General features: G+C 38.3%; 1 protein-coding gene across 11 annotated transcripts in view; it reads left to right on the top strand.

The window, feature by feature from the left end:
- LOC150083758 (uncharacterized) overlaps window positions 1–18258 on the top strand; it is a 999111-nt gene that overhangs the window by 496842 nt on the left and 484011 nt on the right. For 10 of the 11 annotated variants that reach the window (XM_090377461.1, XM_090377460.1, XM_090377466.1 and 7 more), the window contains 2 exons: window positions 111–209; window positions 13102–13233. In XM_090377461.1, the coding sequence (XP_090233587.1) occupies window positions 111–209; window positions 13102–13233 (231 nt within the window). The remainder of the gene's footprint in view (window positions 1–110; window positions 210–13101; window positions 13234–18258) is intronic. The other variant, XM_090377467.1, reaches the window with a different exon arrangement.

Consider the following 18258-nt stretch of genomic DNA (forward strand, 5'->3'; position numbering starts at 1 on the left):
CCAAAACTATTCCCATTATTATTTCAAGGCATTATTATGAATCTTCCCAAAGCAGTGTATAGAACTCAAACCTTCTTTTTCTAATTATATAACAATTATTCTTCTTTTAGGGAGAGAAGGGAGACAGAGGTTTTATGGGTGCTCCTGGAATTCCTGGTAGTGAAGGATACCCTGGTTTAAATGGAGAACCTGGACTACAAGGACTACCTGTGAGACTGTGGTTATATTAACTAATTTTTTTATATTATTATTTAGAGGGGTTCTTTGGAAGGTTCTTGGCTCTTCTTGCTGGAGGCTCACTAACATATTCTCTCTTTCTCTAATTTTCAGCATAGCTTTTTAATACTGCAAGTTGTTTCATGGAGTGATAGATGCAGAAGTAAAAATTTTAAAAGTTAAAAAAAACTAACTATTTTGAGAGGTTGTGGCATAATTACTAATGTCTTGTGATTTATTTTTAACAGGATGCAGTTACTAATAGCACTTAAGTTTTTATTTCTAGGAGTGATACACAGAAAATTGCTTTGGAATTCTTGTAATATACTGTTTGTTGTTTATGAATTTAAAGCAGGAATTCCTAATATGTGGTGCTACATACCACTATGCCATAGGTTGAGCATTAGTGTGCTGGTATATTTTTATGTAAACTATGGGTACTGATGCCATTATAAAAATGGAATATATATTAAATCTTGTATTTTAAAACTTTATTTGATTTTATTGCACAAATATAATGGCATTCTAAAAATCTTTCAGTTGATAAGTTCTCAAATTATCACATTCATAATTATCTCAGAATTTTGAAATTATTATTTTGTGTCACAATGTGGGCAGGTGCATTTCAGAGCAGACAAGTTTGGTGATGTATACATTACATTATTTCAGCTATGTGAAATTAGCATTAGCAGAGGTATATGATGCAAGAAAGCAATCTTATACAGATGTCAAGCCAAAAGGAAAAAAACAAACAAACCCATTTCACACCTCCATTCACTCTAAAAGTTTGTCCAGTTCTTCCTGGAATTTATTTTAGCTATCAACTTCCACAGCAACAGATGGAAGTTTTTTTTCAGCAGTCAACTACCTGCTGGCTAAAGGCAAATTTCTGCACATCTATTTGACAACTGTCTTTCTTCAATTTCAGTTTATGCCCTCTCAGGTTTGTAATCTGAGAAAGAGGAAGAATCCCATCAGCGTTGAGCCTGCTCAACCCATTCAAGGCCTTATGCAGGTGCCTTGTCTCCAAACACTGCAATTTGCAGAACTTAAGCCTTCTTAGAGATTAGATGGCAGTAGATCCTTGCTGCCAACACCTCATTTGACCTTATTTCACAGATGCTTAGTCAGGTTGAGATGATTGTGCAGGTCAATGAATTGTGGTAAAGTCACTATCATGCTATTGGAGCCATTCCTGAACAAACTGTGTCGTGTTGTGGTGTATTATCCTGCTGGATGTAACCATTAAACCCAAGTATTGGCAACTCTACATACATGTGTTATGTACAGATGGTATGTGCTAAGATTTTTCAGCGACATTCCAGTGTTATAATGCTTTCTAAATTAATGTTAGGCAGATGGGCTGAGAAATGGCAACTGAAGTTTAACATTGACAAATGCAAAGTACTGCATATGAGTGGCAGTACCTACAGAGTAACGTACCAGCTCTAACTCAAATTAGTGGAAAATTAGTGGTGTAATTGTGCAGTCAGATGTGAAATTCTCTGAGCAATGCAGACAGGCTGCTAGGACAGCTCATTGGGTTTTGTCTTTGTTATGTAGTTCTCTCACAGCAGCTTAATGTTACAGTCTACACATGTGCATCATATAACACAGTGGTGTCCCCAAAGGCTAGAAATGCTAGTTGCACAGGGTGTAGCTATTGCTGATGAGTCTGTTTCCGGGAAAGTGGGAAATATGTTGTGAAAAAGAATAAGCAAAATTAGAACAACTATCTTTTTAGGACAAAGGACATGATATGGTAGTACATGTTGGTACTGATGATGTTAAGAATAGACGATCTGTGGATTTTATTGTACAGTAAATGTGGTATTGTCTGTGATATACACAAATTTTGCTATTGGAGATAAGGAGATGATTATCCCATTGTATTCCATTGTAAGGCAGTGGTTAGGCTCTATCTTGAGTACTGCATACAGGTCTGGAAGCCTCATTTTAGGATGTAGATCTGCTGGAATGGATGCGGAGTAGGTCTATGAGATTGGTGATGGGCATAAGAGGGTGGTCTTACCTAAAATTGCTTCAGTTCTGCAAATTGTATTATCTGGAGACTAGGCACCTGTGAATTGATCTGACTGAGGTATTTCAGGCTTTAAATGGATTGAACAAATTCATTGCTGATGGCATTTTTCCTCTTGTTCAGATTACTAATGTGAGAGGGTATAAATTCAAGGAAGGATAGTTGCAGAAGTTTGCCTTCAGCCAGTGGGTGGTCATTTGTTGGAATAAATTTCCATCTGTTGTTCTGGAAGTGGGTAGTTTCAATAAATTCAAGGAAGACCTAGACAAATTATTGTAGGGGATGGATAGGTGATTTTTCCCCCCTGATATTTTATAAGCTTGCTTTTTTGCATCATTTGCCACTACTATTACATCTGACCATTTATAGTCAGTCTCCTGGTAATAAACAAGCCATGACAGAAATTCAGATGTGTGAGTATTATCAGTGATAATTGCTACCAAGATGAAGTTGTCAGTTTGGTTCTTCCAGACTTTCTTTTGTTTTACTTTTTCCTCTTGTAGTGAGTGTTAATGTTGGTTTTTGCTCTGGAGCTGTGAACAGATATGTGGTTTGTTCTGATCATTATTTGTGACATATCTCTTCAGGATCCTATGCTGCTGTACTTCTCTGGGTGTTTATTGACTTTGCTTTTAATTTGATGTCTTTCAATTTGTAATTTCATTGTTGTGCCTAATTTGGTTTATATTAATTGCCATAAGAGGTATTTAATTTGATATATAATTAGTTGATCACACTAAAAGACACTATTAGTTGATTTAATTCAAATTTGGTTACTTGCTTTAACTTTTTTTCACTTATATCCTAATTCATATAACTGTAAATTTTATATGTGCTATGAGAGCATTTCACACAACATAATATTTTACTCAAGGTGACGTTTGATCTGTCTTCTCATGGTGGTTGGGGGAAGCCTTTGTCTGTTGTGCAATTTCAATTGACAAGCTTGGTGGGATTCATTGATTCACAGCTTTTCCATCTTATCTACAGTTCATAATTAGTAATCTTTGACCTCTATACAGGACTATTCCTGCAGTGACTTCATGGAGCGATCAGTTGCAGCGCACTATAATGTTGCTGTCATTATACAATTTACAAACATCTAATTTCTCAGGTGTTTGAAATGATAATGTAATCTGTGAAATCTTTGTACCAAATCACTATGTACCAATTGAAGATTCTAAGATGAAAAGTACTGAAGCCTATAACAGGTACAAGTTGATCTTTAACAGTACCACAAATAAGGTTAGGGTGACCAAGGCTGCATATGAGAAAGCACCGGCTAAGAGAGCAAAGAACCCCAAGGGGCTCACATATCTGGTGAATATGGGCTTGGAACACCCAGGGTCCTGAGCTGGATATCATCATTCTTCTCTTTCTTGGTGATTCCTTTCTACTTCTCTCTCTCTCTCTCTCTCTCTCTCTCCCCCCCCTCTCAAGGTAATAGGGAAATTTTTTTTTTTTTTTTTTGGCTGGTGCAGCATAAGCCTCAGGCTTCCTTGCACCATATGGCTATTAATAATAATAATAATAATAATAATAATAATAATAATAAAATGGGAACAATGAATTTTTCATCTATGTGAATACAACAAAGAAGTAAGCTAATACCTCATACACGAGATGTGGGAGTGTCTTAGATAGCCAGCTGATGTTGCAGATGAATTGAAAGGTACATTGCATCGGTCCTTACTGACAAAAGATCCTCCATGTTGAGAAGAGGCTGTGTGAGCGAGGCCAAGCAAGCCATATTTCATATGGCTTGCTGTGTGAGCAAGCCATATGAAATTAGTGACATTGTAATTACAGATGATTGTTTATTAAAACAATAGTACTGGGTCGGAAAACTGCTAGCTTGGGGGGGGGGATACAAGGACTAATAGATTAACAGTAGCCACTGGCAGAGGTGAAAGTGATTCTTGCACTACTTCTATTGGAATGAGCAGAAGCCTGGAAAACAAGATGCAGGATATTTCACAGACTGCTGGGAGTCATTGCAGTACAAGTGAACACATGGGTTGTGTTAGGGTAGCTAAGAATAGGAATAGGTGCATGTATACTTGCGTGTACACCAATGCTAGGAGTTTGGTAAATAAATTTGATGAATTTGAGGTATTGCTCAAAGCATCAAAGGCAAATATTGTTAGGATATCAGAGACGTTGTGTCACACAGATATAAGGAATGCAGAACTGGAACTTGGGGAGTACAACGTCTACAGAAAGGATAGACAGGATAGGAAGGGAGGAGGGGTTATGCTATTAGTTAAGAAACACATAAAATCCAAGGAAGTGAAGCCAGTCAACATCGAACATCGCTGGACAGTGCAGTGTCGAGTCAGTTTGGTATGACATAAGCATTGGGAGATCAAAATTGAGAGTAGGAGTGTGCTATAGGCCTAATGACTCTGATGAGTATAATAAGAAACTGTACAGGGAAATAGAGTGGGCCAATAAATCAGAGAGTCTTATAATGGGGGATTTTAATTTCCCAGATATTGACTGGAATTTGTGGGTTGGTCATTCACACACTAGCAAGGTTTTTGTGGATTTCTTGGATGATTGTTTTCTACAACAGCATGTTCAAGAGGCAACTAGAAGGAGTAATACTCTGGATTTGATTATCAGTAGTGATTCTTCATGCATTAAGAATCTGCAGATAAAGGAACCACTAGGTGGCAGTGATCACAGTGTGCTGAAGTGGGATGTACTCAAAGAGGTAACTACCATCAGGGGTAAAGGGAAGGGTTATTGCTTTCATAAAGGCAACTACGATGGTCTGAGACAGTATTTAAATTCTATACAGTGGGACGAACTGATGGTGTTACCAACAGCAAATTCAAAATGGGAAGCATTCAAAGAACTTATACTGGAAGCTACTAGGTTTTACATACCAACTAAGAAATATTGTTCAAGGTTTAGGCCTAAATGGATGCCAGATGAACTAATGAGTCTTGTGGCAGAGAAGAAAAATGTATGGGATGCGTATAAAGTATCAGGTGACACAGAAGCCTGTGGCAGATATAACCTAGTCTGTAATCAAATCACAAAGGAGGTTAGGCAGGCAAAGACAGATTACCAGACATTCTTGGCAAACAGTGCAAAGAAAAACAGCAAAGAGTTCTTTACTTATATAAACTCTATAAGGAAAGGGATGAATCAGAATTGGACCACTTTAACATAGATGAGTTGACTACTGATGATCATTCTAAGGTAGCTGATGAACTGAATGAGTATTATACATCTACGTTCACACATGAGGAGTTATTCAATGAGGGGAGTGCTAGGAGTTTATCAAACTCTAACAGAGAGCTAAGTGATTTTGTAATAACTGAGAGCAAAGTGTCGGAGAAATTGTTGAAGTTTAACCTAAAAAAGGCACCTGGGGTGGACGGGATCTATCCAGTTATATTAAAGGAGGCAGCAAAAGAAGTAAGCAAACTCGTAGCCATAATTATGAGAGCTTCTTTGGACTCAGGGTAGGTACCCATGGACTGGAGATGTGCAAATGTATCACCAATTCACAAAGGGGGTTCAAAAGGTGACACAAGTAATTATAGACCTGTTGGATTAACTTTTGTTCCAGGGAAAATAATGGAATCACTGGTTAAAGAAGCATTGCAGGATCATCTACACAAGACTGCAGTAATAGTTAAGACACAGCATGGGTTTTTAAAGGGCGGTCTTGTCTGGCCAATTTGTCTGGCAAATTGCAAGGTGCCTGGAGAGTAGGCACCTTGCAGGTGCCTACTCTCCAGGTGCTGCAGTTTGCAGAAATTAAGCCTTTCTTGGAAAGAGCACCCCTTTGTTCCCCCTCACCAATCTTGCTGCCCTTGTATGTACTCGTTCTAGCAACTCTATATCCTTCCTAAAACGAGGCCTCCAGACTAGTACACAGTACTCTAGATGTGGCCTGACCACTGGCTTGTATAATGGGATAATCACCTCCCTGTCCCTGCTAGCAAAATTTCTATATATCATTAACAAGACTCCATGACCTGCCCTGGCAGCATTTCTGCACTACTCAGCAAACTTCATAGTTGACTGCACAATTACCCCCCAGGTCTTTTTCACTTTCCACTTCTCTGAGTGTAGGACCACACAGTTGGTACATTTCTCTTTGGTTATTGCTACTCATATGCAGTACTTTGCATTTGTCAATGTTAAACTTTAGTTGCCACTTCTCAGCCCATTTGCCCAACTTATCTAGATCCAGTTGGAGTGGCATACTGTGTTTACTGTCCTTAACAACCCTACCAACCTTTGTATCATCTGCAAACATTGAACCTAATAAACCTTCAATATCATTGATATATAAACAAAACAACAATGGACCGAACACCGCTGGGGAACTCCACTAATAACATTTGTCCACGAAGAGCAGTGTCCATTGATTACCATTCTCTGTCATGTCCTACTCAACCATCCCTTTATCCATTTTAGCAACTTACGCTTAATGCCATGCTTCTCCAATTTGTATAGCAATCTTCCATGTGCAACAGTATCAAAAGCTTTCCTGAAATCCAAGTACAGTCAGTTCTCGTATAAAATGTGTTTACACTATACGAATTCGATCATACACGATTTATAAATAGGGGAACGATATCTTATATAACACGAACCGAATTCGCTTTTGCACGATTCCCCTTTGCATTTACAAGAAATGACAGTTGAACGCAGAATCACCCCAACCAAATGCAACACGATAGGAATGAAGAGAAGATTCTGAAAATGTATTTATGTTTTTTATATCAGTGAAGGGGAAACACATTTCACCATAATAACATAAAAACCAACAATTCCAGGTATCGGTATAAACGCAAATGCAATTAGATCGAGTTCACTACCAGTTTATAACAGATTTCACTAGCAGAAACGCAACTGGAAATTGTTTTTATTGTTTTATGGTAGTAAACCCCAGAAATGTGCTTTAGTAAAATGTTAGGTGTTAATAGTGTATCTCAGCCTTTACGGTGTTGTTTATTCAGTTGGTACACGCGCACAGCTTTGTTTATGTGTATCAAGCGTGCCTCCTCGTTTTGTAATTGTGCTTTATTCGCTAAAAATGAGTAAAATACTTAAAAGGTGTGAAAAGGAAGCATCCTGGAAAAGGAAGATTCAGAGAGAAAAACACTGCAGATTCAGAGAGAAAAACAAAAGCAATATCGATAAACAGAGGCGGACTGGGTCAAAAATTCTCACCTGGGAAATTTTATAGTGGGCTCATACTATGGTTTATGGCCCAGCGGGATTTCCCCGGTAAGGCTTATGGCCAGTCAGCCTCTGTCGACAGAGAAAAAATGTAAAATTGTGAAACTTTTTGAGCGAAATGAAAGACCATGTGATATTGCACGTGCTACAGACCAAAATGAGGCAACGCCGAGAATTACAAAGAATGCAGAGAAAATAAAAACAACTTTCATAGCAGGAACAACTCAAAGTGTAATTAAAATCCATTAGATTAAGACACAAGAATTGGAAGCGATGGAACAGCTGTCATCTGTTTGGATAGAAAATCAAACAAAAAACAAGTTTGCTTATGATAGAAGCAAAAGCATTAGCAATATTTTATTACATAATAGTCGTAATAAAATACTTACGTAAGTATTTTATTACGATTATTTATTGTGTTTGGTATTTGATTATTTATTGTTTGATAATGTTTTGGTTACAAATGTGTGTTCAATCTTGGGTAGTCGGCACCTAACCCTATTTTTCCCATAGGGCCTGCTGTTTATATTGCACGATTTTGCATTGCACGAGGGTTTCTAGGAACAGAACTATCGTGCTATATGAGGACTGACTGTATATGTTATAAAAATTATTTTTGGCATTCAACTCCTTTGTGACCACATCATCAGCATTAGCATTAGTAGACGCATATGATGCAAGAAATCAAGCTTATGCAGCATCAGCCAAAAAAAAAAAAAAAAAACAAGCTCCCATTTCTCCCCTCCGTTCGTTCCAAGTACCTTTTCAGCTCAACCTTAAATTTATTTAGGCTATCAACTTCCACAACGAAGGACGGAAGTCTGTTTCACAAACCAACCACCTGCTGGCTAAAGGCAAACTTTTGCACATCTATCCTACATCTGACTTTCCTCAATTTGAATTTATGCCCTCTCAAATGATTATTCTGAGCAAGAGAAAGAATTCCATCAGCATTAAGCATGCTCAAACCATTGAAGGCTTTATACACCTTAATCAGATCACTTCGCAGGTGCCTAGTCTCCAGACGCAGTAATTTGCAAAATTTAAGCCTTTCTTCATAAGAGCAACCCTTTGTTCCATTCACTAATCTTGTTGCCCTTCTCTGTCTCGTTCCAACAGCTGTATCCTTCTTAAAATGAGTCCTCCAGACCTGTATACAGTACTCAAGGTGTGGCCTGACCATAAGGGATAAGCAGGTGATTATCCCCTAATATAAGGGGATAATCACCTCCTTATCCCTGCTAGAAAAATTCCTGTATATCATTGACAAGACACTATGAGCTACTCTTGCAGACAGTCTGCACTGCTCAGAAAACTTCATATCTGCCTGCACAATTACCCCCAGGTCCTTTTCATTCTGTACCACTGTCAATGTAGCACCACAGAGTTGATACATCACTCTGCGGTTGCTGCTTCCCATATATAGTACTTTACATTTTACAATGTTAAACTTTATTTGCCACCTCTTAGCCCATCTGCTCAAGTTTCCTAGATCCTGTTGCAACAGCGTACTGTCATTAGTGTCCTTAACAACCCTGCCATCCTTCGTATCGTCTGCAGACTTGTACATTAAATTTGATATACCCTCATCAATATCATTTATAAATACGGAAAACAGCAATGGACCCAATACTGAACCCTGAGGGACTCCACTAATAACATTAGTCCACGATGAGCAGTGTCCATTGATTACCACTCTCTGTCTTGTGCCACTCAATCATTCCTTTATCCAATGCAGCAATTTGCCTCCAATGCCACACTGCTCCAATTTGTGCAGCAGTCTTACATATGCAACAGTATCAAAAGCCGTTCTAAGATCCAAATATATGATATCAAAGTTATTCCCTGCATCCAGTTCCTTTGTGACCACATCATAGTATCCAATCAAATTTGTCAGGCAAGACTTTCCCTTAAAAAAAACCATGCTGTGTCCGAGCTATAACTGAAGTCTTGTCTAGATGATCTTGCAGTGCTTCTTTAACCAGTGCATCCATTAATTTTCCTGGAATAGAAGTTAAACTCACAGGTCTATAATTACTTGTCTCAGCCTTTGACCCTCCTTTGTGAATTGGGGTCACATTTGCACATCTCTAGTCTGTGGGTACCTCCCCTGAGTCCAAGGAAGCTCTCATAATTATGGCTAAGCGTTTGCTTACTTCCTTTGCTGCCTCCTTTAATATAACTGGATAGAGCCCATCCACCCCGGGTGCCTTTTTTTATGTTTATCTTCAACAATTTCTCCTACACTTTCCTCTCAGTTATTACAAAATCATCCAGCTCACTGCCAGAGTTTAACTCACCTCTGGCATTCCTCCCTGAATTCACCCTCATGGTTGAATGTAGACACAAAATTCTCATTTAGTTTGTTAGCCACCTGAGCAGGATCATCAACATACAGTTGAACCATCAATATACAGTGGACCAATTTGATTCATCCCTTTCCTTCTAGAGTTTACATAGGTAAAGAACTCTTTGTTGTTTTTCATTGCATCCTTTGTCAAGGATTTCTCATAATCTGTCTTTGCCTGACTAATCTCCTTTGTGACTTGGTTACAGACCAGCTTATATCTATCATAGGCTTCCATGTAACACATTAATTTATGTCTCCCATGCATTTTTCTTCTCTGCCACATGTCTCATTAGTTCATCTGACATCCATTTAGGCCTAAACCTGGAACAATATTTCTTAGTTGTTTTTTTTTTTTTTTTTTGTTAGTTGTTGGCGAATCGGCTTCTGTAGCTATAATGCACCACCCAAAATTTTTGCATTTACTCTGATCTGATTTCAAGCCCGAGGCGTGATTCGAACTCACGACCTTTGGGTTGCCAGGTAGGCACTTTACCCACCCGACTAGCCTGGATGGCTTTCTTAGTTGCTTTGTAGAGCCTAGTAGCTTCCAAGATAAATTCTTTGAATGCTTCCCATTTTGAATTTGCTGTTGGTAACATCATCATCAGTTGGTCTCACCATATAGAATTTAAATACTGTCTCATACCACCGTAGTCACCTTTACGAAAGCAAAAACCCTTCCCTTTACCCCTAATGGTAGTTTCCTCTTTGAGTAAATCCCACTTCAGCCCAATTTGATCACTGCAATCTAGTGGTTCCTTTATCTGCAAATTCTTAATGCCTGAAGAATCACTACAGATAATCAGATGAAGAGTATTACTCTCTCTAGTTGCCTCCCGAACATGCTGATGTAGAAAACAATCATCCAATAAATCCACAAAAGCCTTGCTAACGTGTGAGTGACCAACCCACAAATTCCAGTTAATATCTGGGAAATTAAAATCCCCCATTATAAGACTCTCTGATTTACTGGCCCACTCTATTTCCCTGTACAGTTTCTTATTATACTCATCAGAGTCATTAGGCCTATAGCACACTCCTACTCTCAATTTTGATCTCCCAATGCTTATGTGACACCAAACTGACTCGACACTGCACTGTCCAGCGATGTCGACTGGCTTCACTTCCTTGGATTTTATCTGTTTCTTAACTAATAGCATAACCCCTCCTCCCTTCCTATCCTGTCTATCCTTTCTGTAGACGTTGTACTCCCCAAGTTCCAGTTCTGCATTCCTTATATCTGTGTGACACAACGTCTCTGATATCCTAACAATATTTGCCTTTGATGCTTTGAGCAATACCTCAAATTCATCAAATTTATTTACCCAACTCCTAGCATTGGTGCATTGGTGTACACGCAAGTATGCATGCACCTGTTCCTATTCTTAGCTACCCTAACACAACCCATGTGTTCACTTGTACTGCAATGACTCCCGGCATTCTGTGAAATATCCTGAATCTTGTTTTCCAGGCTTCTGCTCATTCCAATAGAAGCAGTGCAAGAATCACTTTCACCTCTGCCAGTGGCTACTGTTAATCTATTAGTCCTTGTATCCCCCCAAGCTAGCAGTTTTCTGACCCACCTAACACTGCCTCGATAGCATCAGCAAATATTCTTGCCCATTCTATTTAGATGTATCCCCTCCCTCATAGTATCCAATCAAAGTATCATAGTATTATATCAAAGTATCATTGGCCAGATTGAGGTGGCCTTGAATGGGGTAAGGCCTTGAATGGGGTGAGCAAGCTGAATGCTATTGGGATTCTTCCTCTTGCTCAGCTTAAGAACCTGAGGAGGCACAGATTCAAATTGAGGAAAGTCAGTTGTAGAATAGATGTGCAGAAATTTGCCTTTAGTCGGTGGGTAGTTGATTGGTGGAACAGACTTCCATCTTTTGTTGGGGAAGTTGATAGCATAAATAAATTTAAGGCTGAGCTGGACAGGCATTTGGAACCAATAGAGGGATGAAATCGGAAAGTTTTTTTTGGCTGATGATGCATAAGCTTGCTTTCTTGCATCATATTATTATTATTAGCTATAAGGTGCAAGGAAGCCTGGGGCTTATGCTGCTCCAGCCAAAAAAAAAAAAAAAAATCCCGAGTTACCCTGAGAGAGAGAGAGAGAGAGAGAGAGAGAGAGAGAGAGAGAGAGAGAGAGAGAGAGAGAGAGAGAGAGAGAGAGAGAGAGAGAGAGAGAGAGTGTGTGTGTGTGTGTGTCAAAAGTAGAAGGGAATTACTAAGAAAGAGAAGAATGATGATATCAAGTTCAGTACTCTGGGTGTGCCAAACCCATACTCACCAGATGTGAGCCCCTGCCTCTACTAATGCTAATGCTAACATTTGGTGTGAGTGGATGGAAGAAATGAGAAGGGTGTGTGTGTGTTTTTTTTTTTACTTACACTATATAAGTTGCGTTCTTGCATCGTGTGCCTTTACTAATGCTAACTTCGGAAACATTTTATTTTGTATCTCACCTGCATGTATCATGTTAATTGCAATCTCTGCATGACATGTTCATTGTTATTTCTTGACATTTATCTTTTTTTTTGCTGTTTTAGATTTCAGAACCAAAAAAAAAAAAAAAAAACCCCAGAAATATCAGATTATAATGTGTTATATTTAGTTAGTACTGTATGCATATTAATTGAACTATGGACATAAGCTTTTTATTTTGCTAATCTGTGGATAATATTCTTCCAATTTTCACGTATCGTTTAATTTTGTTAATTGTTAAGGTAAAATAAAAGTATAAATTTGTGCTTCATATCTTCATTTTTATAGCCTCTGGATAATATTCTTCTGATTTTCGCTTATCAGAATTGCCATTTAATAGAATAAATATTCAAGTCGCAAACGTGATCTCAATGACCAGTGCTTACTGCAATTATTTCATGGCACCAGTATATATATATAAAAAACCTGCCTTGTTCAGATTATTGACTTTTCGAATTATCGACGTTCAGATTTTCGACACTGTTACTGTAATACTAAAACATATTCTCCTATTGTGGATTTTTTTGATTTCAGATTTCTTCAAAAATTATTGCTTTGTTGCAACTATAAATTTACAAGATTCATGGAAATTTTCTAAAACTTCTGTTTTTATTTTATTTATTTTTAACTAAAATATTAAACTGATAAATCTGCTAAAATTTAAGTCTCTTATCTTTTTTTTGTGAGACAGTTTATAATTCTGGTCCCTTTGCATAGTCAAATGAATTACTATCTAATAGTATAACTGTTACACTGGAAAGCCTTATACCCATTTTTGTTTTTTTTTTGTTAGGGAGATAAAGGAGATAAAGGTGATAGAGGACTTACAACTACTCTTGATGGCAATGCTTTCCCCACTGGATTTATTGAAGGACCTCCTGGACCACCTGGGCCACCAGGACCTGCAGGACCTCCTGGAAGAAAGGTAAGGTTTAGCAGATTCATTTTTATTTTTTTTTTATTTTAAAAAAATTTTTATTTTTTTTTTATTTTAAATTAATACAAGTGTTTTTATTCTTAGTGGCAAGATAAGCCATCATAGGGAATTATGTCTGTGTGCCTCTTTTGATTTTTGACTAACAATAATCATTCACTAGATTAACAGGTAACTCTCTCTCACTTTCATTTTCTATCCCCCCACCAATAGTTATTTTTCTCAAACTCTCTTTTAGTCTTCTCATAATTGAAATTAGTTACAATTAAGTTTTTAGCTAAATATCTTCTTCAGTGGTAGGCAAGGATAATTTTCAAAAATAACCCTAACTCCATCCTTTTTTGTTGATGACTTGTTCAGTTCAGTGGCCACTGTTTTCAATTTTTTTATAAAATCACCATGGGCATGCTTATTCAGCAGCATGCACATAAATGCTGAAGAATTTGTAATTTATTATAACATTATTAATTATGAATGATAAGCTGGTATCACATAATACAGTATAGAGGTCTTTTCTTCTTCATAAAGGGCAAGGAAGTATAAAATTTAATTGTAAATATTGAATAATAAAAGCCTATTAAACCCATACATTTAATTTAATGAAATTTTATGATTTTTGCAGATTTTTCATAATCCATATCTTAATTGTAAATATAACCCTTCTCATAATTAATGGGCTTGTGACTAGGTCCTAGTGGTTTGATTGCAGGTAAGGAATTATATTTGCTGTAATGCCAAGTGCTTCTGTTCTCTGCCCCACGATAGATATTGATGTGCATTGTAGGAGCTACCTTTGGCTGATGAACAGTTTTACAACTGCTGTAACCATTTTATGAAGTGCTTTTCTGAAAAGTGTTGATTCTGCACTTGTTCATCCAGTGTTCTGTTAATTGTCTCTCAAGTCAGCTTATTAAAGGTGCCTTTGCAATTTCCTTATGTTCCAGCTGTTAGCATGCTCTGGGGGTCATTAATGATGGTTGGTTTGCCTGCAGTGGCTCATCCAGAAATTTTATTTTGGGGAACTAGTATGTTCAACATTAGTTGGGGGGGGGGGAACATATGTTCAACATCAATATAAAATGAAATGTTCTTAGGATTTTACTCTTCCCCATGGGCATGCCTGTGGCCACGTGTCTTGGGTTGAATGGTTTCCGACAGATCATTTTGAGAGGCCAGCCTTTCTGCTTTCTGGCAAAGACTTGCCTGCTATGTGACAGCATATCTTAGGAGGGAATCTTGGTCCTTTTCTCATTCTCTTTTGATCCATTTTTGTGTTGTAAGTGGAAATATCTTTTTATATCCAACTTTTAATTGGTACTGCTACTCATCTGTTGTGCGACCTCAGGAATTAAGCATTACTTGCTAGGTGTCCCAATTTAGATAAAATGTGTATAATAGTGTGTATTCAGGTGAGGAATAGAATATGGTTTATACTTAGTCAGCTGCATATACTTGAGCTATGAACCACTTTTTCTTTTTTTTCTTTTTTTTTTTTTTATGTGAACCCCAAACATGAGAGGTATTACAACCTATAGTACTTAGTACCGAGCTTAGGTTGGAGGTTGAGAAGAAGAAAGAAGATATTTGTTGACATTGGACTTGAACTTCTGTAGATTGTAATTTTTAGGAAATACGTCTGAAGGAAGGCTGTTCCAGAAAACGGCAGTTGAATGAATAAATGAGGAAGATGAAAAGTTGGTTCTATGGGTTTCAAGTTGGACAGTAAATGGATGTTGGCTGGTGGCGGCACGTGTTCGGACTGTTTTGAAAGAGCGAACGGGAACTATAGAAGCCAATTCAGAAGAACAGTGCCCATGGAAGTGTCTATAGAAGAGGCATGCAGCAGAAACAGTACGTCTATGAGAAAGCGAGTGGAGAGACTCTGTTAGAGATGAATCATTAATTAACCTAACTGCCCCCTTCTGAATGGAATCAAGAAGCCTGAGAGAGGTTTTGGGGACACCACCCCAGATGTGGGAACAATATTCCATGGCAGGGCGGATTTGCGATTTATACAGAGTGAGCAGCTGTTTGGAAGAAAAGTAACGCCGAGAGCGAAAGAGAAAACCAAGTTTTTTAGATGCAGAGGAAGCAATATTTGTAATGTGCTTGTGCCAAGAGAGATTAGAAGTCAGGGTAATCCCCAAAAGAGATATATCATTTTGCCTAGAAATCGGAGTGTCACTAAAGATAAGCATAGGAGCAGAAGAAGAATCCTTTTTGTGAGATATAAGACAAGACTGAGTTTTAGAAGGGTTGAAATAAACTAAGTTGTCTTTGCCTCACTGGAGAATTACCTGAAGATCGGCATTTAAGGAATTGGTAGCAGATTTTCGTGAAGTTGAAGCTGATTGAGCAGGACAAGGTTTCTCAAAATGAAAAGTGGAATGCAATGTGCTATCATCGGCAAAACTATGAATAGGATTTCCAGTCAATGGAAGAAGGTCATTAATATACAAGAGGAAAAGTGTGGGGGAAAGAACTGAGTGGAGAAGTTAGAAGACAGAGAGCCATATACCATCACCCTCATTGAGCGATCAGAGAGAAAACTGGATAACCAATTACAAAAAACAGTTGGCAAACCATAAGATGGAAGCTTGTTTAGAAGACCTTTATGCCAAACATGATCAAAAGCCTTTGAGATGTCAAGAGCAACTATTTATGTTTCACCGAACCTTTCCATTGAATTAGTCCATAAATGGGTAACATAAGCCAGAATATCACCAGTGGATCAACACTGACGGAATCCATACTGGCGATCGTTGATCAGACGGAAAGTTGGCGGTTAATTGATTTCTCCATTACTTTAGAAAGAGTAGAAGTAATTGCAATGGGACGATAATTGGATGGGAGGAATTTGTCACCCTTTTTAAAAACTGGCTGGATATGAGCAAATTTCCAAGCAGAAGGAAAAGCACCTTTGGAATAAGAAAGTGAAAAAAGGCGACAAAAAATAGGAGTAAGTTCAGGAGCACAGGTTTTGTGAACAAGTGGAGAAATACCATCAGGACCTGGAGCTTTCTTAGCATCAAGATTCATCAAAATCCTTCTGATATCCTTTTGACGGAAGACCTCAGGAGGCATTGAATGGAGCGTGTTGGGAATGGTGGGAAGTGTTTTACCAAGATCATTAATACATGGGTTGGAAGAGAAATGGGATGCTAGCAGGTCAGCTTTATCCTTGACTGAAGTGACAACAGAACCATCTGGTTAGGACAGAGGTGGGAGCAGAGATTGGCAAAAGTTGCGGCCAGTAACTTTGGCAAGAGACCAGAATGCTTGGCTACCATTAGGGCAAGAAGCAAGTTTTCTACTCTTAGTCTGTTCAAACTCTAGTTTGGACTGATTAATAACTGCTTTACAACTGTTGCGAGCTTTGGTACAGGCAGAAAATGAAACTGAAGAATTAGAAACAGGCCAATTACGATATGCAACATTCTTCTCTTGAACAGCCTTAGCACATTTATTGGAAAACCAAGGTTTAGATAAAGGACGAGATTTTAAAGTGGAGTGTGGGATAAAGGGTTCCATTCCTGCAAGAATAATTTCACTGACACTATCTGAGCAAACGTTGACATCAGAAATTTTGAAACAGTAATCCGACCAAGGAAAAGAAAAGAAGTCTCGCAGGTCATCCCATTTTGCATTCTTGTAATGCCAAACAACACGAGGTTGGGAATAGCCATGAGATAAAGGTTCCATTGGAGAAGAGACAATTACCACATTGTGATCTGAAGTGCCTAAAGGACCTCTCGCTTCGACTTTGTACTTAGATGGGTTGTTTGTGAGAAAAAGATCAAGCATATTGGCTGTATGATTAGGATTGTCCTTTATTCTTGTAGGTAAATGAACAATCTGTGCTAGGTCATTAGTAATTGCAAAAGCCTCAGCATCTCGACCTGCTGGGTCGGTGTGACTAGAAAACGGAAGCCAGCTGGAGTTGTGTACATTAAAATCAGCAAGGAAAATTACCTCACTGTTAGGAAAGTTGGACTGGAGAAAGTAAAGTTGCAAAGAGAGAAGTCAAAGAGCTCCAAGTGATTAGTCGAGTTGGGAGAACGGTAGAGACAATAGATGAATTTGACACAATTAGGTAGAGAGATTTTAAGCCAGAGAAGATCAAAGAGAGGAGATTCCAAATTGCCAAGTCTCTGACAGGCAATATCAGAATGGACATATGCAGAAGTACCACTTTTGAGGCGAAAGGAATCATACAGTGAATAATTTGGACATCTGAGATGAGCAGTAGTTGAATCAACTGATAACTGAGGTTCTGTCAGAAAAAGTACATGGGGTCTGGTAGACTGCAAGTGGAAATGGACATCGTTGAGATTAGAATTGAGACCAAGTATATTTGTGAAATGAATTAGGAAGTGCTTGGGAGGTTTAGATCTTTTTGCAGATAAGCTTGCTCTATTAGTTTGACAATTCATGGTGTATTCAATAGTAAGAAAAAGTGGGTGGGACATGCCGTATGAAGTAATGAAATTTTTGGATATGGCGTACACATGGTAAGAATATACCCAGATCCTTGACATAACATGGCCTCGACAATGCTTCCCGCGTACACACTACTCGGACTCCCTCCAGTCACTATCTGGCAGAATAGAGGTAGCAAGATTATACACTAGCTGATCCAGAAGCCTCCTAGAGAGTTACGAATAGGTTCGGTCTGGTGTACTAACTAGCAGCCGGCCTGGGAACTCCGTTTTAGAGCTGTACCCTCAAAATGTAAGGAATATTGGATCTCGCCACAACGTTCATCATAACCTCAAAAGTCATCAATCATACTGCATGATGGAAGAGATAGGGAAGGGTTGACATGGGTTACACCACTTCAAGCCTCCAATAAGCAAAGTGGTGGTATTTCACCAGTTGATGAAAGTCATCTACCACCTGAACAGTGGTGATGAAACTTTTATATACCATCAGTATACAAGTTCATTGGCATATTTATACTTAATACCTGTTACAGAAACTAAGGAAGTAAAAGATTTAATGCAGAGTATAGAGGGG

Source organism: Mastigoproctus giganteus, chromosome 7 (assembly GCF_048544385.1).
Source record: "Mastigoproctus giganteus isolate SK-2022 chromosome 7, ASM4854438v1, whole genome shotgun sequence".
NCBI classification, from domain to species: domain Eukaryota; kingdom Metazoa; phylum Arthropoda; class Arachnida; order Uropygi; family Thelyphonidae; genus Mastigoproctus; species Mastigoproctus giganteus.